This window comes from Coturnix japonica, chromosome 8 (genome assembly GCF_054131305.1).
Source record: "Coturnix japonica strain WE chromosome 8, WE-NBRP24, whole genome shotgun sequence".
NCBI lineage: Eukaryota > Metazoa > Chordata > Aves > Galliformes > Phasianidae > Coturnix > Coturnix japonica.
In genome coordinates this window covers 8,938,471-8,960,792 of record NC_140670.1, presented here as the reverse complement: position 1 = coordinate 8,960,792, position 22,322 = coordinate 8,938,471, and the positions used below count along the sequence as shown (strand labels likewise).

Genomic DNA, 22,322 nt, shown 5'->3' with positions numbered 1-22,322 from the left:
CTGTTGCCATTCCTGTTTGTTGCAGACGCTGAAGCTTGCTTAATATACTGGGCAGGGGCTAGAAAGACAGGGCAGTCCTGTCCTCACCTGTGCTGCTGAACAACCAGGCACTCTTAAGTGAATCATTTAAGTTAGGCTTTTCCCAGCTTGACAGTGACTGGTTTTACTTCAGTTCCTGTCTGCCTGACTTGGGGTTTGGTTGTGGAAGTAGCGAAAACCACAGCAAACTGAGCTCAGTGACGGCGCTACTTGATCACGTGAAGTGCTCTATAAAGGCTGAGTGCCACGGAACTTAGAGTCCTGATGGTCAGATGAGACACTGAGCATAGATAAAACTGTTGAACCTCAGTTTCTGAGTCTTGAAATGAGCTATAAGCTAAATACTGTATTATGCCATTTTCCTCCTTCCCTCCCATAGGCTTTTGGAGATGAATTAAACTCATCTTTCCAGAAGGTTGGTGTGTGGAGTTTCTTTGTAGTTGATGTCTCTTAAAAGAGGAGCAAAGTCATCCTAGTGTGTGTATTTCTGAATGTTTTGTAGGGCTGTAGTTGGGCTTGGATCACTCAGCTGCCTTTTGACTGTTGTAATAGAGAGAGACTCTGTGGTCACTTATGGGAAAGACTTGGCAGATACAGAACCTGAACACCAAAATCTGAATCATTTTGCCAGCAAAGCATCTGGGCATGTGACCAGCCTATTAAGTAGCTTCTGTATAACCTGCTGCTGCCACTTTCTAGCCTTTCAGGTTACCTTTCTGTGGTTGCTATTTGTAGACAGGAATTTTCCCATCATTTGTCATTAAGATTGCAGAGGGATTTAGTTAGATAACAAAGTTGTATGTTGAAAATGTTGGCATTAAAATGTACCATTTGCGTTTCAAAATGTCTTCCTGAATAAAAGTAAAATCCACAGACAGTGCTGTGCTGGAGTTGCTGGTAGCTTGCTGTCTGTGCCATTCACATCATAATTTTGCAATGAAGCTTAAAAAACAAGACAAACCTATTAATGTTATCTATTTATTTTTTGCTGATTTCCCTAATGGCTTTCTTATTTCTTCCCTTTCTGAAGGTCCATACTCCTTAAATGGTTATAGGGTGAGAGTGTACAGACAGGATTCTGCCACCCAGTGGTTTACTGGGATCATTACTCACCATGATCTCTTCACCCGCACTATGGTTGTTATGAATGACCAGGTGAGTTTGTGTTGCTGGAAAACAATCTCTGAATAAGTGATGCGTTCTGAGCTTTTCCATTTGCTGTGGTACTCTGAAAAGCACTGTGCAGTTCACCCCTATCAGGACAAGTCTGTTACTTCCTCTGCTGAAAATTCAGCCTGACTCTGCATTGGACTGGCCATTCATGCCATCCTCCAGCCAAATGCTTGCGCAAGATATGATTAATTCCACCCCTGCAGTTGTGCTTTTCTTTCATTGTGGCTGTTTGACTAAGCCCAGTCCCTGAAGTGAAGTGATCCAGTTCTAAGAACTGGTCTTCCCTGTCAGCTCTGTTGAGGATTTCTTCTCTATACACTGAAATCTTCTGGTGCTCCAGTAACAATTAGTTCTTTTACGCTATTGAAATATCCACTTTCCACAATTTATTGAATAAAGGCTTTGCTGCAGCCTAATTTACATTTACTGTGGTGGGTTTTAGTTGTGTTCCTGAAGCTGACATTACAAAAAGAATTAATGGTGGTGCTTTTAGTGGCAGTAATGAATTGTGTTTAAGGAGACCAGAGCAATGATTCAACATTAATATGGCAAATGACCCATCTGCCTTGAAATGACTGACTAAATCATGTGTGACAATATGAATTTAAGACTAGTCTAATGCTCAAGTCTGTGCTTTCCCTTCATGTGCTCTAATAATTTTCCCCAAACGTTCATCTTTTCACTTTGCAGCACTTTGGTTAAAGATCTGTTGAGCATTTCTTTCGCTTTGAAATACTCTCTCACTAGCAAAAGTTCTTCCCTCCAGTTGTTCTGCTTCGTTTCCTTCAGAAGTTACACTTCTGCTGGAAGCAGTATTGCAGTGTGTGTCTGCAGGAAGCACCACAAAATATTTGATCATTTTAAGCGCTACTTAAAGATTACTCCCATGAAGATCTCAGTATCTTTTAATTTAAAATGTGAAGGTATTTGTAAAGGAAGGAGCAGTAAAGTGGTGGCATTAAAAAAAGAAGATGGGGGGAAAAAGTTACCTTTAAAATACAATTAGAGGATATATTTGCTTTGTTTGTACTCCATTCCCAGCCTTTGAGAATGACTCTGTACATCAGTTGTACGGGTCTGAGTTTAGTAGGCCTTTCTCTAGTTTACCTTTAGCACACAGTGTAAACTGTTGAACACTGGTACAGGAATGTGGATCGGACAGTGTCCGAGCATCTGCTGATTGTTTATTTTCCCTTTCTTTTTCTCTCGATAACTAGGTATTAGAACCTCAGAATGTTGATCCTTCTATGGTTCAGATGACTTTTCTAGATGACGTTGTTCACTCTTTGTTGAAAGGTGAAAATATTGGCATCACTTCACGCCGGCGGTCTCGTTCCAACCAGAACAGCAACACAGTTCACGTAGATACTTTTATCTTTTTACCTCAATGTTCTTATATACAGTGAATATTAAAAATGTATGTTTAGAGTTGCTAATTAAAATTGCGCTTAAGTCTGTTAACCACAAAATTATTTTTAGGGTCATTATACACGTGCACAAGCAAATAGTCCCAGACCAGCAATGAATTCCCAAACTGCACCAAAACAGAACTCTCACCAGCAGCAGCAGCAGAGGAATACTAGGCCAAATAAGCGGAAAGGTTCTGATAGCAGCATGCCTGATGAAGAGAAGGTGAAGGAGGAAAGATTTGACTATATAGGTCGAGGAGGTAAGAAATGTAATGGAGGAGTGAGGGAGAGCTTCTTTAAAAGCTGCTAGACTGAAACTGACAAATATGCATGTGTCTGTTTTTTTTTTTTAAACAGAAAACCCCAAAAACAAAAATAAACACTTCCTTAGTAAAAGAAGAAAACCTGAGGAGGATGAAAAGAAATTAAATATGAAGAGACTGCGGACAGACAATATCTCAGATTACTCTGAGAGCAGTGACTCAGAAATCTCAAATAAAAGATTAACTGATTCATCCTCAGAGCAGAACTCAGAGAATGAGTTAAAAAGCAAGAACACTTCAAAGATAAACGGGGAAGAAGGAAAGTCTCAAACTGCTGAGAGAGTAGAACAGACACTAACAGATAGGCGGTCTCCGTGGGATGAAGTACAGGAGGATAAAAAACATGAAGAGCCAGAAAGGCTGAAGTCATCGCTCTTAGATCAGCAGGAAAAGCCCTCGCTCCATGCAGCAGAGCAGCCAACACCTTACGAGCAGAATTCCAAGGATCCACATGTTCAAGAGTGCAATGCAGAAAAACATCACGCTGTGGAATTAAAAAGCGAGCAGTTTGTACCCAAACCTCCCACTCCAAAAAGCATTGTTGATAAAACTAACAAAAACAACTCTGAAAAGGAGAGCCAGGATAATGCTGCAAGTACCTTTGGATTGCAAACGGTTCAGAAAATAGAATCTCACAGCAGTGATTTAAAACAGCAGTTTGCAAATGCAAATTTCCTTGAAGCACGAAAGCAGGAAGCTGATCAAAGTTGGGTTAGCTGTGTTGTAAACAAGATGGATTTGATACAACCTGGTGTTGTGAAAGCATTACCAGTAAATGAACATTTAAATCCTGAAAAAGAAAAAGTGCAGTATGGCTCGTTTATGTCTTCGTTAAATGTAGCTTCTGTAGCAGAAGACAGTAAACTGCGTAAACAAAGTCCAGTCCCTGATTCTGTGAAGTCAAAACCTAGTGCTTCAGTTGATCATCCTAAAACAAAGTCACCTGATGTTAAGCCTAAATTCACCCCATCTTCTGATACTGTGAAGTCTAAGGTTAGTTCCCAAAACAGCCATGCTCCTGGATTAACAAGGTCAGCCAATAAAACAGATCATGATTTGCCTAGGTCTAGTTTTCATCCAGTTCCAGCTAGAGTTAGCGCTCTAGAAGCTACTAAAAGTCCTCTTATCATTGACAAGAACGAACATTTCACAGTGTACAGGGACCCCACTCTGATTGGACAAGAAACAGGAACTAATCACATTTCACCTTTTTTGCATCAGCATAATTATCCTCTGCATTCCTCATCCCACCGAACCTGTTTAAATCCAAATGCTCATCATCCTGCATTAACTGGTTCATCCCATCTGCTGCCTGGGTCTTCAACTCAGACCCCTTTGTCTGCTATTAACACTCACCCCCTTAGTACCGCTCCTCACCATTCCGTTCATCACCCTCATCTACTTCCTGCAGTGTTGCCCGGAGTGCCTGCTGCCTCCTTGCTGGGTGGCCACCCGCGACTAGAGACTGCTCATGCTAGCAGCCTAAGCCATTTGGCATTAGCGCACCAGCAGCAGCAACAGATGTTACAACACCAGTCTCCACATCTTCTCGGACAAGCTCATCCTTCTGCTTCCTATAATCAGCTAGGGCTTTATCCAATTATTTGGCAGTATCCAAATGGAACACATGCTTACTCAGGACTCGGCCTGCCCTCCTCGAAATGGGTCCACCCAGAAACTCCTGTTAACGCAGAGGCTTCCTTGAGAAGGGTAAGTCGTGCTGATTTCCTAAGTACGTGCTTAGCTGAGGCTGGTGTCTTCCAGTAGTGGTCTCCTAGGTGCAGGCACGATAGTTTGAGTCACGCCAAGTGTGTCACTGAATGTGCAGCGAGGGCGGTGTTCCTGTGTTGACGTAGAATTAGAAATGGAAATCCAGTGGTAACTGTTGTTTCACGATGGATGTGAGTAAGGAGTTCTTCCAGACCTTGATTTCCTCAACACTGTAAAGTAAGGTGAAATGTTTGGTTTTAGTTAATCACCAAGTGAGACTGGCCAGTGAATTTGGGACCGCAGATCCACAAGTCAAATGTTTTCTAACCTAAACCATGGAAACCATTAGATGAGACACATGCTAGAAGCAGTTATGGCAGTTGTCTGTGCAGTGAAATGCTGAGTGTGCATGCTGGAAAATGGAGAATGTCTGGGACTGAAGGAGTACAAATCTGATGGGAAGGTCTGAAGGGAAATAGTGTGTAGCATGTGTAAATCTGAAACTGAACATTCATTCCTCTTGTGCTTGACACCTGTTTGTGTGCCTTTCACTGGCACCTCCTTTTCACCCCCCTCCCACGTTCCTGTTTGCCTTCTCAGCTGCTTGCTTCTCCTCTGTGCTCAAGTCATGGGGATTCCTCTGTCCCTGCACAAAGTGTATCCACTGAAGCCTCAGGAAAATCAGCTATTTTCAGCCCAGTGCTGTGGTGTTGGTTGCTAGGCAGACACTGCAATTACAGGAAAAGTTTTCTCAGTTCCTACAGGCTTTGGATACAGCATGCTCCTTGCAGGCACCATATAGGAGCAGCATAAGATGAAGCATGTGTAGCACAGACAAGCTTGGGAGAGCTTTACTGCCAACTACACTCAAAATGAGCATGTGCGTACTGAGTTTAGAGGCTTCCAACTTGGCCTAATTTGGGCAGGTTTTCTCAGGGACCACAAAAGGCATGTCACTGACAGTGGTCCTCCTGCCAAATTGTAAGCCTTTGCGTCAAAGCTTGGAGTTTCTGAATGGTTATAAGGATTGTTTTCCTTTTCATCACGGGGAAGGCTATTCTTCCCCATCCTCATTCCTGAGTAAAGCCAAACCATTGTGGCTGAGTCTTTCCCAAACATTCAGTTTGAGTTGGCCTTGTAATACAAAGTCAGTTTGATCTAAACTGTGATAAAGTTAAATGCAGCAGCTTTAAGCGAAAGCTAAAGGTGGATTTATCTCCTCATGTTGCTACTTGCTCCACCCTGTACTGAAGTCCATTTTGACGAATGTATGATAGACTGTTTTCACTTTGGCTGCCTGAAGTATGCAGCCATGCATACTGAGGCACGTAGCTTTTTAATTATGTTGATATGTGGCAATTGTCTTGTGGTGACTTGTCTTCTGGCTCTGGCACCAGAGGCCTTCTTTAAATATGTCTTAGAACCCCAGAATGGGCGTTTCCACAAAGAGTTTGCATGGATGCCATGAAGGAAGAAAGGGATCTGTATTGCAGCTGGAGCAATAGCAGCAGCCACCCTTGGTGCAGGAGGAGCTGTGCTGCTGAAGGAAGGCCACAGGTCCTCGGGCTGGGCCGCAGCTGGTTGCAGGTGGAGTTGTGAGGCTGTTTGGGCAATGCTTGGTGCTCATGCAGTTGTTCCCCAACTCTTCTAGGTGGAAGGTGATGGGTCTCTTTGCATAACACTGTGATACAGCTTACAGGCTATTCGTGGGAACTCCTGGCCCAACAAATGTGTGCACTCAGACTTAGTGCAAAACCCAAGCGGTTGCATTAAATATTCAGAAGTCTAGAAACAAGAACTTCAAAGCTGTAGCACCTGCAGATCTATTTTGTACTCTGCCCGTGTGCATCATGAGAGCTTTGCTGCCCTTTACTGCAGTGTTTCCCTTCTGGTAGTCAGCAAGGCTGGGGAGGAGAGGGATGTACTGGTGGGGCGCAAAGAAGGGAGATGTGCCTGGGCAGTTCCAGTAGTGAGGGGTGGAACAGCACTGAGAGACTTTAGGGTGTGTATGATGTGTGAGCTCTGCTTTCTGTCCCTGTCCCTTCTTCCAGGCCTGTCCCTAACACTTGACAAGCATTCCCAAGCAAAGCGCCTTCCCTTTCTGCCCAGGCTGTGAGTCAGCATGTAGAGGCCTTGAATTGGGAGAGGGGAAAGGAACCTGAGAGCTGCTCATGGTCCATTCTGCAGAGCTGTTCCACAACTTTCAGAAAAGATGCACAAGTAGAAGCTGATTGGCATTGCCAGGTCCTTAAATATTTAGGTGTACAGTGGAAAATTGTGCATTCTCTGCAATTGCCATACTGCAAAGTCTGGCAGATGTATATGTTTGTGATTTTAATAGTATGCTGATTATGAAACATATATATATGTGTGTGTGTATATATATATATATATGCTGTATAGAAATATGTGGCAACATAAAGCAGATTAATTGAGATGACCATACTTAATCATCTGGAGGGGGAGAAGGAGAGGAATCAACCAGAAAAGAAATGCTTGTTTTGTTTATATTGAGACTTGTTATATGGTTGAAGTTGTTTTCCAGAAGTACTAAATCTTGTTTGTCCTTTGGTAGTATTACTTCTTACAAGATACTGAGTGCCTCATGCTTGTCTTAATAGCAACTGAAGTTGGGTGCTATCAGGCTGTCATTGGCTTGGTGATATTGAGGAAGGAACTTGAGATGCTATTCTGTAAATTAACAATTCCTGCTGAATATTTAAATAGTAAACTGCTTTAAGAATGCTTCCAATATACATAGATTGTTTTGTATGCTGGAAGTCTAGGAGGAAATACAATCAGATGTTCCACTTGATCAGAAAGTGATTTAAAATGTTAGATTTTATTTACTGAATTTGATTTGATGCTGAAATAAAATATTTCACTGTGCTCATTGCTACACTGATACAGTTCCTCTTGTGGTACTGTGCTGAAGATCCCATGATTTCCTTGAAATCTGACTTTTTCTGTGTTGTTCTTAACAGAATACTCCCAGCCCATGGTTACACCAGCCCACCCCTGTGACCTCAGCTGACAGCCTTGGATTGCTGAGTCACATTCCTGTGCGACCATCCAGTGCAGAACCCCTGCGGCCTCTCAAACTGGCAGCACATTCTAGCCCGCCGTTGTCCAAAAGCATAGTAGAGCATCACAAAGAGTAAGTTCACTGTTGTTCTAACTCCCAGTATCACAGCATGCCTGAGGGTGATGGGACCCTCTGGCTCTGGGTCCAGCAGGGGCACCCAGAGCAGCGTGCCCAGGACCACGTCCAGGTGATTTCCAAAGGTCTTCAGGGAGGAGATTCCACAGCCTCTCCAGGCAGCTTGTGCAAGTGCTCTGACACCTGCATAGCACAGAAGCGCTTTCTGGTGTTCAGAGGGAACCTCCTGTGCTCCATTTTTTGCTCACTGCCTCTTGTCACCCCTTGGAATAAAATCACCATGGTTGGCAATGACCTCTGAGATCATTCGGTCCAGCTATCCATCCAGATCACCACTGTTTTCCACTAAACCACATCCCTCACTACAACATCTAAAAGTTTCTTGAACACTTCCAAGGATGGTGACTCAGCCTCCTCCCTGGGCAGCCCATTTCAGCACCTGACCAATCTTTTGGAGAAGAAATTTTTCCTAATGTCCAACCTGAACTCCCCTGGTGACACTTGAGGCCATTCCCTCTAGTCCTTTCATTAGTTACATGAGAGAAGAGGCCAACCCCCAATTCTTCGCAGTCTCTTGCCACAAGTCACCACTGAAAAGTGCCATGCTCCATTGTCTTGCCCTCAGCTATTTTATAGACATTGAAAAGATCCCCCTGGAGCCTCCTCTTTTCCAAGCTGTACAGTCCCTGCTCTGTGTATGGTGTAAGCAGAGTGCAGGACAGGAGGGTACATTTCAGCAGCTGATGTTGTCTTCTAGCTTTGTTTTAGTTTGTTTGCAAAAGTGGATGCCTGTGATAGGGAAAAGTTTGTCAGCATGCTGCAAAATAGACTCTGCCCTGTTGACTTTTAATGGTACTTGAGTTCCTGAGTCATCTGATGACTTTTGAAAACTGTGCCTAATATAAAGGAAAGTTTATTTTGTGTTAATGGATAACTTTGTTCAGAGCATGGGAAGAAAAGTCTTCTGTTTAGCTTGTTGTGATACTTTCAGACTAAACTGTGTCTGTATGACCTTTTTCAAACAGAGAGCTGGAGAGGAAGGCGTTTATTGAACCTTTACGTTCTGCTACGGCTGCACCAATAAAGACAGAGCTGGAGCAGAGCAGGACGCAAGCAGCGAAGGAGAGCCATATGCACAGACATTTTGCAGATCCAATGTTGAACCAGCTGCCAAGGCCGCCACAGGAGACGGGGGAGCGACTGAGCAAATACAAAGAAGAACACAGGCGAATACTTCAAGAAAGTATTGAAGTTGCTCCTTTTACAGCTAAAATAAAGGCACTGGAGGGAGAGAGAGAGAACTATCCCAGGGTAACGTCCTTATCTTCGAGTCCCAAAAGCCATTCAGTAAAGTACGACAAGGATGCTGAACGCTCTGTGTCAGAACTGTACAAAATGAAGCATTCGGTCCCACAGAGTTTGCCACAGAGCAACTATTTCACCACCTTGTCTAATAGTGTGGTGAATGAACCACCAAGATCTTACCCGTCCAAGGAAGCTTCAAGTGCATACGTTGATAAGCAGACTAATTGTCCTTCAACAGCAGCAAGTCCCCAGTCTCTTCCTTCTTACATTTCTTCTCTCTCAAAGCCTCCTCCTTTAATTAAGCACCAACCTGAGAGCGAAGGCTCTGTGAGCAAAGTACCTGAGCAGCTTTCACAGTCGGTGCAGTCTCATTCGGTTGGTTCTTTTAGAAGTGACAGCAGGAGCCCTACTCAGTTGTCAGTCTCATCTTCAAATACACTCCGAAGCATGCCTGCCTTGCACAGAGCGCCCGTGTTTCACCCCCCTGTGCACCAGAACCTGGAGAAGAAGGAAAGCAGCTACAGCAGCCTTTCACCTCCCACTCTGACCCCTGTTCAACCTGTTAATGCTGGTGGTGGTAAGATACAGGAACTGCAGAAACCACCAACCTTAGTACCTGAACCTAAGGAAGCTCAGGCTGTTTACAAAGGCTCTTCTGAACAGAATTTATCAGAAGCGTGGAAGTCCAACAATGCTGCTGCTAATGAAAAAGTGGACTGGCACGTTGAGAGAGCGAGTGGAAAGTCACAGTCTGCCACAGCATCTGTTATTGTGCGTCCTCCTTCGAGCACGAAATACGAGAGTGTAGCAGCGGTGCAGCCAGCTTCCAAAGATCGAGTCAGTGAGAGATCTTCAGCTGTGGCAAATCAAGCGGATTGCCTGAAAACAGCGGAAGCCAGGGAGACTGGAAGAGTCATTCTGCCAAATATGAACTCAGACAGTGCTCGCACACAGTATGAAAAGAAATTTCCAGCTGTCTCACAAGGCACCGTTGCTCGTTCTGTCACCCCTACCACAGCTATGGTCTGCAGTACCAAAATGGACGTGACCACATCGGCGGCCACAACTACCAGTGTGTTGAGCTGGGGCAGCTCAGAAGTGACTTATTCCTTGTCAAGCACAGCCCTGGCCTGCACGCCACTGGAGAGTGCTGCCCTGAGAGCCGCAGGTCAGGCGGCAGCACCGGCCCAGGAGTGCAAGGGCAGCACTCCAGCACCAGCTGCAGCCGCCCCTAGCAAGGCAGGCAGCGCTGTGCAGCCCGGCCCGGGGTTCTCCACCTCTGCCGACTTCGTCCATTTGAAAAAGCACAAGGCAGCACTGGCCGCAGCTCAGTTTAGAAGTTGTAACCCCAGCGAGACCGAGTCCAACTCTGTGAAAAATCAGACATTTTCAACCTCTCTCTCCCTAGACAGTGCTATCGTCTGTAATACCATAAACAAAGCAAACTCTGTAGGCAGTGGGCAAACTTCCCAGGCGAGTCAGCCAAACTACCACACTAAACTGAAAAAGGCTTGGCTGACAAGGCATTCAGAGGAGGATAAAAACACTAATAAAAAAGAGAATTCAGGGAACAGCGTTTCAGAAATTATTAAGCCATGTACTGTCAATTTAATAGCTTCTACATCAAATGATTTGCAAAATAACATAGATAGTAAAATCTTGGCAGATAAGTTTGTGAAGGAAGATAAGCACCCTAGGAGGAAAGCAAAACGAACTTACGAGTCTGGCTCTGAAAGTGGAGACTCTGATGAAAGCGAGAGCAAGTCAGAGCAAAGGACTAAGCGGCAGCCCAAGCCAACTTACAAAAAGAAACAGAACGATTTGCAGAGGAAAAAGGGTGATGCGGAGGAAGAAGTAAAACCAAATGGTGTTCTTAGCAGGAGTGCCAAAGAGAAAAGCAAGCTGAAGTTGCAGAGCGGCAGTAACAGCAGTGAGTATATTGATCTGATCTGGAAAAGACAAACTCGTGTCAACTGCGGCAGTGTTAATGCTGGTGTGTGGAACGGGCAGTATCTGGGGGAAAAGCGTTAACGAGAGCTCTTGAAAAAGCACCGATTGGGCTTATCGGGCTTGGGGCCCCCTGAAGTATCCTGGATTAAGAAGTTCAGTGTTTTATGCATATGTGTACAAACTGGTTCTTGGCCTAAAAATAAGCAGTAAACAAACTGGTTTATGCTGTCTGCCGTACTGGAGCAGACTGATGCATATAGCTAGCTGTGCATCTGATTTTTTCGTGTGTGCAAAAGCTATGGTGTGTTTATTTTTAGAGCACTACTGGAGGTGGAGATTCTCCATTGTTGAACTTTAATTTGTCCTTTGATCAGAAAGCCGGAGGCAGTTCCTTGAGAGCCTGATGCCACTCTGCTGTGATTTGGTTAATCTAATGAAAGCTTTGAGGGAGAGTCACTTCACGCTCCTGACAAGAACGTGTATTGATTGCGTTGTGCTAACATTCCTCTTGGTTAAGGAAATGTAGGGAAATGGGAATTTCAATTTATAGGTAATGGTGTTTCGCATACCAGATTGTAACCAGACTGATCTCAGAAAGAGAAACTGGTCTGCCAGCAGGCAGGATTTTATTCAAGAACTTAACCTTTTTTTTCATCCTAATTTATTCTCCTCTAAGGAGTATTCTTTCCTCTTTGTTCTGGTTGAGCATGAGAAAGTCTACAGCTAAATTACTTTTTGCAAGGATTTTGAAGTACAGTTAGTAAGAAAATGAGCACTGCTCCATGTCATTACATTCTTTGGCTTTTCACTGCCTGGTATGTAAAGTTCTTATATCTAAGAACACTTGCTGCCTAAGTTGTACGGTGTCCTGGCACTGTTGCAATCTGTCTGAGGTATTTTGGCTTGGATCCAGCAATAGTTTTTAGTGCATCTCTTGTTCTTGTTTTTTCTTCCAACTAAAGGGATGATAAGAGAACACGCCTTGTAATGTACGTGTCTCTAAGTCAGTCCTGGCTTCCCCCTTTTTTTTTTTGTTTAAAGTGAACTGCAGGCACACATGTGGCATGTTAGGTCTTGGTGACCTTTGTATTGTTGCAAAAGGGTTTTTTAATGGTTTGTTGTAGTAAGGTTCATTAGATAATTTAAGGGAAAGCAGTGTCTTCTTGTCCCAACCAGTGTTTGGTGTTTGCAACTACTAAAGCGATGTATGGTGGTATGTTATGGAGCTGTTTCCTGGAATTCAGGTCCAGAAATGGGCAGGAGCTTTGGGTGTGCTGCTGTGCAGTCAGTAGTACAGGCTATGCACTGTACCTTAGCATTGTGGCTCTGTCCTGTGATAGCAGCTTTGCAGGCTTATCTTCTTTTCTTGGTATCTGGATGAACTCACAGTCCTTAACGTGATGTTAAATCAATCAACGTTTCTGATAGTTCTGCCAGGTATCTTGGGTCAGCAGCATTACAGTTTGAGAGGTACAGTCAGAGCTTTCCCCAAAGATTCATCCCAAAGCATACTGGGCTCGGCGCCTTCAGGAAGGGGAAGGCCCTGGGAGGCGACTGCCTGGGCCCCTGCAGGTGGCTGAAGATAACTGCTGCAGTGCGTGGGCTCGGTGGCAGTCACCACGTGGGTGGTATCTGGATGCTGCCAGGGCTGAAAGCTGCTTTGTCCCAGTGCCATTGCTGAAAGCTGCGGGAGCTGCGTGCTAGCCAGAGTGCTGGGAGCAGCGGGCTGCAAGGCTCCCTCCTGCAAAGCAGGAATGCTGCAGTCCTGTGAGTGCTGGGGGTCCTCCAAGTGCCTGCCCACAGAGCCTGGGGTCTGGCAGCTGACAGATGATTCCAGCATCTCTTGATCCAATGCAGTAAACTTTTTTCGTGGACTAGCAAACTGTACTTTAGCCTTTTACTCTCAAGTTTTAGTCCAGTTGCCTTTGTGACTCACTCCTCGCGTGAGTCAGTCAGTGTATTCTGTAGGCAATGAACTGAGGCACAGAGTCTGTCACTTGCACTGTTTGTACACGAAGTCTGTGGCAAAATACTGATATGAACCCAGGTACCAAGTCCAAAGTTAGCACCCTCACCTCTGCCATCCTGCATCAGGTCTGTGTTCACAGGATGTGAACTTTAAAGAGCAGTGGTAGATTAAAGGACAGATAGTGCTATCTGTCTGCAGGTGGAAACTGGCGCTGCTTAGAAAAGTCATTAAATCGAAAGCCTGGTTAAATAACAACAGGGTTCAGTTTCAAAATGCTTATGTGAAAACTACACGTATTACTCAACTGAGAGTGTTAGCTCAGCTGATCTGTTCAATCAAATGTAGGGTGTTACTTCTTGGTTTTCCACAGCCAGCCTATTTGAGAGAGAGCGAAGGGATTCTGCGCTTCCTGACGCTTGGTGCTTTGCACTGAGCTCAGGTGAGCTACGTGGGCGGGTTTAGAACCACTCTTCTGGAATTCTCAGCACAACAAATTACAGTTTTTAATGTACATTTTTGTTACATTTTTTAATGCTTTCATTCATTGAATTGTTGCCTTGCACGCATTTTCTCTTGAAACAAAATGTAAACCTTTCTTTCTTGAAGTACTGTATTACCATGTGCATTTTGCAGATGGCTTTAGTGGAATCCTTTGTGAATGGCACGCTTAATGTAGAAGAAGGTAGCGTGTTTAAGGTTTTAGTCTTTGGTGCTGACAGGAGAGAAAATGGCCGTGATGGTGAAGTATGTTTGGGGTCTCATAGGTGCACACGTAGTAGCACAGAATGCTGACTGATCTGAGTGTGCCTTGAGTACAAGGGCTGCTGGTGCCTCATCTGAAACCCCTCTCACTTTTGCAGCTGGAATACCTCGCTCAGTGTTAAAAGATTGGCGCAAAGTGAAGAAGCTGAAGCAAACAGGAGAGTCCTTCTTGCAGGATGATTCGTGCTCCGAAATTGGACCAAATTTGCAAAAATGCAGAGAATGTAGGTTAATAAGAAGTAAGAAGGGCGAAGAACCAACTCACTCACCGGTGTTCTGTAGGTTTTATTACTTTCGACGGTAAGTGCAGCTGTTTCCTGATCTCTGGTGTTATTAACTTTAAAATTGATAATGACCAAAGGCTTGTGTGCTTGAAAGCATCTGATTCTTCTGGCTCACCTTGCCTGATAAAAGACGTGGTATTTACATGTGTATTTTTTGCTTCTTTTCTGGATTGACTTCACTTCTATTAGAAGCTTTTATAGCAGTCATGAGAACGGCTGCCTGGTTTACCTTAGGCAGGCAGAGGATAGAACGCATCAGCATCACACAGGTGTCTGACATTTGAAGTGGCATTTTCAAAAGGCAGCCTTCGATTGCTCTGGACAAGTTGTACAACCGCAGAGTTGTGCTCATTCATAATTGCTCTTGTGCCTGTAGGTGGTGGGAGCCATGCTTATGGTTTGATGGGAGTTTTCTGAGGACTGAGGAGTTGTGCTCTCCCTTCTCCCAGTTCTGGCAAACCAGGGAGGCTCGCAGATCAGGAGGAATGGAGCATAGCATGCATGGCACAGCAGCACAACTGTCAGCATGGATCTGAACAGCATTAATTCGGATGCGGGCTCTGTGGGTGATACAGATCCAACATGTGTTGGAAAGGAGGTTGCTGTTCCCTGGATGGAGTTCAGTTTTTTGGAACAAAGTTTGAGTTAGGAAAGTCAGTAGTACTAAAAGGATTTGCTTTAAGGTTGGACTCAGAATATATTGGCATAAGAATATTTGCTTCCTGGTGTGGCAGGGATCGATTGTGAGCTGCTCCTCCTGAGTGAAAGAGACAACATCAGGAATAAGTCTTTGCCAACATTTTCAAACACTGTCATGTTTGAATTTAAAGTACAACTGTTTTGAATTTAATGTGGTATATTTTACAGCTTTTTAATTATCTTCATTGTTTAGATAGTAGGAATTGAATTGTAAATGAGGCTTCCTCTGCTGTTGGTAATGATTATTGTAACTGAAAACTCATCTTTTCTTCTGTGCACATCTGAATATCATGGTTTTTATACTTGTGAATGTGGGACTGTTTTACTGGCATTGCTGTGCTATTCCTTAAGTATTATAATAATCATATAAGTTTGGTGGATTATGCTTAAAATAGGCTACATATAGGCATGGCTGGTCAAGTGGTGTCAAATGGGATCACATCACAGGAAAACCTTCAGCTATTTTAATGGTGGGCTGTTAGCTGATACTAAAATGTCATCTCATATTGGTGATTTATTCTGCCTAGATAGACTTCAATGTAGTGTTCTGACTCCTGTTTCTGAGGCTGAGAGCAGTAGGCCTGGAAGAGCTGTAAAATAGGAGCTGTAAAATAGAGTCACTGAGTGATGGCTGTCACGGATGCTGAGAAAATTAAAGGCAAGGAGTAGGTGGACCCAAACTTTAGCCAAACAGAAAAGACAAGTTTTCCGTCTGCCATTTTCAAGCAGTAATAAATGCTAGAGAGAGAGAATGAATAGTAAACTGAATCCAGTATGTGGTCTGCCTAAAAGGTTTCGTATCTCCCTGCTGTTTGTTTTAAAACCATTTTTTAAAGTGGGAAATGTGACAGGATGGTAAAACGGTTAGAAAACATTTACTTGTTTTAAGACATAAGCAGCAAGGTAAAGTAACAAGTAAAGTAATCCACAGAATGTAATGACGCAAACAGTGAAACTTTGTTTTCATTTGTAGGTTATCTTTTAGTAAAAATGGAGTGGTTAGGATAGATGGTTTCTCCTCTCCTGATCAGTATGATGATGAGGCACTGAGCTTATGGACGCATGAAAACTATGAAGATGATGAACTGGACCTGGAAACTTGTAAATATATTTTAGATATCATCGGGGACAAGTTTTGTCAGCTGGTAACATCCGAGAAGACAGCCATGTCCTGGGTGAAAAAAGACGGTAAGGAGCTCGCAGATTCTTCTCTGTGTTCTGTAGTTTTATTGAAACATTTGTACTTGCTCTGACCTGCTGCCTCCGTCTGAGCACTTGCTTTGTATGGGGGTATGTGGGGAAGGGCCAGGAGCCTTCTTCAGCGGGCTGTGGGGCTGCAGGGAGTTCCCCCCTGATGCCCAGGGCAGGCAGCTCCCTTCAGCATCCACCTTGTCAGCTCAGCTGTCTTGAGATTAAATGTGTCCTGCAGGCAGCAATGTGAAAACCCAACTTTCGTTTCTTGGGAGTATGTTTTAAAGAAGGCCTTCATCGTACTTGTAACGCACATATGTTGAGTGGGAATATTCCTTCTGTATTATTTCAGTCTGTAGTTTTGAATGCTTTAATCTCTCTGCAGTGTATTGACACAAGCACTGATGGGGATGCCATGTGATGCAGCTCAGGGAATAAATGTTGGTGGCCTGTTTATGAAGGATCACTTTCCTTCTCCACGCCTAGTTGTATCTGAGGGGAAAATCACAAATGCTTCATTTATCGAGTCCGTTCATTCTGTGCTTTGCATTTAAATTTCCGTCCTTTTATTCTGCTTATTTTGTATTTCAGCCAAAATTGCATGGAAGAGAGCAGTGAGGGGAGTCCGTGAGATGTGTGATGCATGTGAAGCCACATTATTTAACATTCACTGGGTCTGCCAAAAATGTGGATTTGTGGTCTGCCTGGATTGTTACAAGGCGAAGGAAAGAAAAAGTTCCAGAGGTCAGTTCTTTGTGAACCAGAGTATTGTATATGCTGTTTGTTCTCATGTGTTACGAAGCTGTTGATCCATTAAGTGTAACTGACTTTCTGTAAGGCATTAAGTTAGTACTTTGGTGTTTTGGTGTCTATTAGTTTTGCCTTTTTTTTCTTTTTTGGTCAGTAAACGTAGAATCGTTCAGAAGGCAACTGCTGAAGGGCTGCTGTAGGTCTTTATCCGCTTTCCCTTTGTCTTGAGAGCATTGCCTTGGATTGCTTTTGCCTGCCCCTCAAGGGTGCATCTTGTTCTCCTGCTGCAAGACTGACTCTCTACCTCCCTGTTCTGTGACAGCTCCCTGCTGCTAGGGTTTGGTGTCAGTGCTTTCTGAAGTTTTCTCTTCAGGAATACATGCATTGTCATACTGACTTAGCCTACTTTCTTGTTACTGAAACACAGGTAACACAGGAAAAAAAAAAAAAGTTCACTGGGTATTTAAAATGAGTATTAATGGAGGTTTTAAAATTCAGCAGCCTGTACACATACTCAGTTCAATCTCATTCCCGTGCTTTAATGGAAGCGTCCACCTTAGTGCATAGTGAGGTATAACAGGACAGACCGATTCCTGAGCGACCCAGCCTGGTTGCATCTGAGGAAGGGCTTGGAAGATGGGTCTGGCCATCAGCTCTCTGCCGTGATGTGGCTGCTCAGGCTGGTTGTTTGAAAGGGCTGCCTTCCCTGGGTGGCAGGCATTGTGCTCTGGCATGGTCCTGTGGTGAGACACTGTGCCAGGGAAAGATTGAAGTATAATGCTGTTTTGAAAAGCATTTCCATGTTTGTCATAGCAACATAATGTCACATATGTGAAATGTTAGTAAAATAATGTGCAAGTATTAGATGGCAAATCTTCAGTAAATTGAGAGATTCTCATCCACTTTGTCCTTGGCTGTCAGCGAGGAGCCTCCAACGCTGTGGTTATAAGATATTCTCTGAGATTCTCATCGAAGTTTCTGGGGAACCGAGCGCTGGTGTTTTCCAACACTGAGAACAGTCGTTAATGCTTTAAGTATGGGAGGCTGCTCCAGCAGCTCTTAACTTGCTTAAGGCTGCGTGTGCACATGTGTGTGCATTTGTCTGGTGTGGCTTGGGATATACTCTGAATATTATTTACCCTAGTGGGAACATGCAATCAGAGGCTTTTTATAGCGTGTGTTATCCAGCCAGGAAAATGTTAGTAAAACATCTTCAAAGTTTAAAAAAACAGGGTACAGAAGCAGGCTTCAGTCTTTCAGCAGGGAAGCGTTTCTCTTTGCTGTTCATCACAGCGTTACACGCAGAAGCAGAAGTATGTCTTCCCTCTCTGCAGCTTTACTTCTCATGATACAGCAGGGTTCGTGCAGATCTTTACTTTGGCAGCCTTACAAAGTTGAGAACCACCCACCCTTCTCTGTATAATACCACTTTATATTACACCATTTTTCCTGGAACTGGTAGTTGTTTTTACAGTTGCTAAATGTAATGGAGAATACGCTGGTTTCCCACTGCTTCAGCAGGAATGTTAGAGGTTCAAGCGTTCAATATTTAGGGATTTATCAATGACTTTTCTTATTACTTTAGAACATGAATGATTGTGTGGCTGTTTTCACCTTCATATGGTTCCTGGCACCATCCAGTGGAGTGCCACGTTATGGCATTTCAGTGGTAAAAGACATTAGCTGGGTACACGCGGATGTGGTTTTGATTTATGTTCATGCTCAGTTTTATATTGCAATGTGTTACAAGTTGCAGAAATGACAAAATAACTCACAGGTTGAATGTTTGTGTGCAAGGGGCATCTGGTAGGCTCTGTACATTGCAGTGCAAAAAGTAATGCTCTAAGTGTGCTAAATGCATCTTCTGGTGTATTCCAGCTTGTGTTGCTAACTATAAAAAGCAGGGCAAACTGGTGAAAAGTTCTGAAGGGTCTCTGAAAAGTAGCGGTCCAGTGGGTTGGGATGTAAGGCTGGCAGTTGAGAGAGAAACTGTGTTCCCCTTGTGGCCCAAAATCCCATAGCAGATTGGTGACTGGCTGCTTGGCCGGACATTTCTCACTCTCATTCTTTCTCTCTTGTCTTTACACCTTTTTTTCTGGCCGGGACTGAGTTTTTTTTCCTCTCATCAGCTCATCCCTTCCTGCTGCCCCAGATGATTTTCAACCAGCACATATAGGATGTGGTTTCATGGTTGCTTTAATCTGACAGAAACCTGTGATGCAACTTCCCTCTCCTTTGTGCCACCAGTAGCTTTGATGTGGCAGTGTGTTAGCCCGAATCTGAATTCACTCACCTGTCAGTTGATCCTTATGGCCTGGTTGGCCCTCTCGGAGTTGCTGCCTTATAGTTGGCTGCTCCCTGAATATAAAGTAGATGTACTTTGAAGTGCTGAGGTTGCTGATGAAGGTCTGTGTTAACAACGCTGCTACTTCAGATTTCAGTACTATTAAAACTGCTTATTCTTTCCTTTATTTTAAGATGTTGAATGCAAATATCTGTCACACAGAAAACCAGTGCAAAAGGCTTTTACAGTATGTGTAGAATTGTGTTTCTAGCTGAAAACAAACAGAATACATAATCTCTGTGTATCATTCAAGTAAAGTAAAACAATTGGGATTGCTTTACAGATAAGGAACTGTACGCCTGGATGAAGTGTGTGAAGGGCCAGCCTCATGATCACAAGCACCTGATGCCAACACAGATTATCCCAGGCTCTGGTAAGGCCACCTGTAAACAATAAGGATGGTGGGTTTGTTTTTTTTTTTTCTCAGATCCTTCTGTGAAGAGAGACCAGAGTAGTTTCTTGAAACTTCTCATTTTCCACTTAGAAACCTGCCAACTGTGTCAAATCTTTGCAGGAAGGCAAGCAATTCTGGGCTGCTGAATGTGGTGGTGACAGGAGGAGGTGTGGGCTGACAGGTGTCTGAGAGGGATTGGGGGACGGGCACTGAGGGCACTCAGAGTGTTTGCTGAGACTGGTTGGTACCTTTCCAAAGCAGAATAAAGCGGCCAGAATGTGCTAATAAATCTTAACTTCAATGTGAAAAGAAAGTTTTAGTACAGAAGAGCATTATGTGGCAGTAATTCTTCAGAGATTTGTTTCTCAGTTTTCGTTTATCTCAGTACTGTGCAGTTTGTTTTCTGTCTCTCCTTTCTCCTGAATAAAAAAGAAAAGATTTGCAGTTCTGGCTGGATGTCTGCTTGAGCATCATAAGGCAGAAAGCAGTGAGGGAGCTCGTGATTAATGAAAAACTGGCAGTAATCCTAAAATAGAGTTTTGGTTATATCCAAACGAGTTTGATGCAGGAGTGTGGTTAGATGTGGTTGCTGCACAACTGTCTCTGTGATCTTCAGAAGCACTGATACAGAGCAAGGAGATGAAAACCCAAATGTACCTTTAAGTGTGTGAAATAAACTGCCAAGCTGCCTTGAGCTGGAAATACAGACACAGTTGGTTTTTTTAATGATTTGTTGCATGTTAGTTCAGGTAGAAATAAAGGTTGTTTGGATTCCAGAATGTCTTCAAATTGTGACATTGCCCAGAACAGGTTCTGTTCTGAAACTGGCTTTAATTTTAAACTGTGAATGATCCACTCATCTGGAGGTGGCACAGTGAAGCCCGCCTGCATGCCCTCCGCTTTTTCATTCTGTGCAGATCCGTAACCAAACAGGCTTAAATTACAGGATCACAGTAATTCCTTTTGTCCAGACACAGCTCACTTCAGTCTGTAGTTGGGCAGTTTTATTAAGTGAAGCAGTGATGAACCTGCTGAGCAACGCTGTGTGACCGACTGGCCTGCTCTGTGCCATGCGATGGGAATACGGAGTGGAGTTCTAAATAGTCAAGAGAGTAGAATGCGCTTATTTAGTTAAAGGTCTCACCTCTTTCAGTGTGACTTTTACAGCAGATTGGACAGTCCTTACACGGAACTTTTGAGTGTTAAGCTGTTAAAAAAAAACCACCAAATGTAAGTTTTTAAGAGATTCCCAGGTAGCATTTTCACTCTGCAGTGTGTGCAGCAAAACGACCAACAAGAAGAAACGCTGATCATTTTCTTCTCAATTGTCTTCTAGTTTTGACAGATCTTCTGGATGCTATGCACAATATTAGGGACAAGTTTGAAATAAAATCGCACTGTCAGTGTACCAGCAAGCAAAACATGCAAGCTGGCAAGCTCCCAGCAATGAACGGCGTGTCTCAGGTGAGTCTAAAATGTGTGTGCGTACACGGCGGTCTGTCTGCTGCTACACGTGGATTTTTACATTTGAGCAGTCAGTGAGATTTTAATTTACATATTCAGTGTTTAAGTGCTATCATCGTCTTCTATATACATTAAAGCAAAGCTTAAATTTGTCCTTTACAGGTTTTGCAGAACGTCCTTAATCACAGTAATAAAATTTCTCTGTGCATGCCTGAGTCTGAGCAGCAGAATACTCCTCCCAAGTCTGAGGCAAACGGCAATGCGAGTCCGAGGAGTGATGTCAGCACAGACAGCAAGCTAACGCCACCCGAATCGCAGTCACCACTGCATTGGTTGGCTGATCTTGCGGAGCAGAAAGCCAGAGAGGAAAAGAAAGGTACAGGTTCCATATTGTCATACCACAGGTGTGATTTTGGGGCACCAGTACTAAGTAATTCTGTTCACTAGGAATAGTCCTCTCTGTTTCTTGATTAGTGAGAAGATGACACTGTTTTTGCCCATAATTTTAATGTAGAAACCTTTATGCTTTCTTCCACTGGCATCAAAATCAGTTGCCAGAAAAAACACTAATAGAATGCACGTGTAACGGGGCGGTACTTCCAGCTAGAGCATCTCTCCTTTGTGATAGATACTCAGCTGTGTGTCTGAGGTGCTGAAGAAGGTGTTCTCATGGTCACAGTGTTTGTGCTTTGAAGGATCAAATTGATCCTCTGATGTGCTACCTGGTGCTCTAATGCTACAGTATATGAACCACGGGATAAAATGCTGTCTAACAGCATTGCTGTGTCTGTATGCAACAGTGTGAACTCCCAGTGTTTATTTTTGTTTTAGAAAACAAAGAGTGTCCTTCTGGAAAACTTTCAAAGGAGGAGAAAGACCAGGATAATTTGGAGTCCCAAAACTGTAAAAGCTCCCCTACTGCATCCCAGAACAATGAGCAGGGCTCAACCTTACGAGATCTGTTAACAACAACAGCAGGCAAACTGCGTCTGGGTTCTACAGATGCTGGTATTGCTTTTGCTCCGGTTTACTCTACGGGAACAGCGGTAAGTGCATGGGTTTTCCTTTGGGGTTTGCACCATTTGTTGTGGTATATTGTAATTCAAGCAGTCTGATAGGTGTATTGCTTTAGATAGTAATTAGTAATCAAAATCGCAGTGCAGATTTCCTGAGCAAATTGACATTTATACGTATATAAAAGTGTGCACACATATTTACATGTATGCTACGTGTGTGTATATGTAGATGCAACTGGTACATATTATGAAGAAAGTGCTTATGAAGTTAGATAAAACATTTGCTTGGCAAAATCAAGGAAGATTGTGACATTTTGAGTTTTGTTTTAGCTGTGTAGTTCTAACTTGTTCCAGGTGAGAATGCGTGTGACTTCCTACAG

The 22,322-nt window shown here is 43.6% G+C and overlaps 1 protein-coding gene across 15 annotated transcripts in view; it reads left to right on the top strand.

Annotated features, from left to right (window-relative positions):
- The window catches only part of JMJD1C (jumonji domain containing 1C), a 163,088-nt gene that overhangs the window by 129,934 nt on the left and 10,832 nt on the right, over window positions 1-22,322 (top strand). For 12 of the 15 annotated variants that reach the window (XM_085554005.1, XM_085554011.1, XM_085554003.1 and 9 more), the window contains 13 exons: window positions 1,070-1,194; window positions 2,430-2,573; window positions 2,692-2,881; window positions 2,979-4,654; window positions 7,639-7,811; window positions 8,840-11,049; window positions 13,899-14,100; window positions 15,757-15,971; window positions 16,566-16,718; window positions 19,352-19,441; window positions 20,799-20,926; window positions 21,089-21,302; window positions 21,758-21,972. In XM_085554005.1, the coding sequence (XP_085410131.1) occupies window positions 1,070-1,194; window positions 2,430-2,573; window positions 2,692-2,881; window positions 2,979-4,654; window positions 7,639-7,811; window positions 8,840-11,049; window positions 13,899-14,100; window positions 15,757-15,971; window positions 16,566-16,718; window positions 19,352-19,441; window positions 20,799-20,926; window positions 21,089-21,302; window positions 21,758-21,972 (5,735 nt within the window). The remainder of the gene's footprint in view (window positions 1-1,069; window positions 1,195-2,429; window positions 2,574-2,691; window positions 2,882-2,978; window positions 4,655-7,638; window positions 7,812-8,839; window positions 11,050-13,898; window positions 14,101-15,756; window positions 15,972-16,565; window positions 16,719-19,351; window positions 19,442-20,798; window positions 20,927-21,088; window positions 21,303-21,757; window positions 21,973-22,322) is intronic. The other 3 variants (XM_015866212.3, XM_085554013.1, XM_015866214.3) reach the window with 2 other exon arrangements.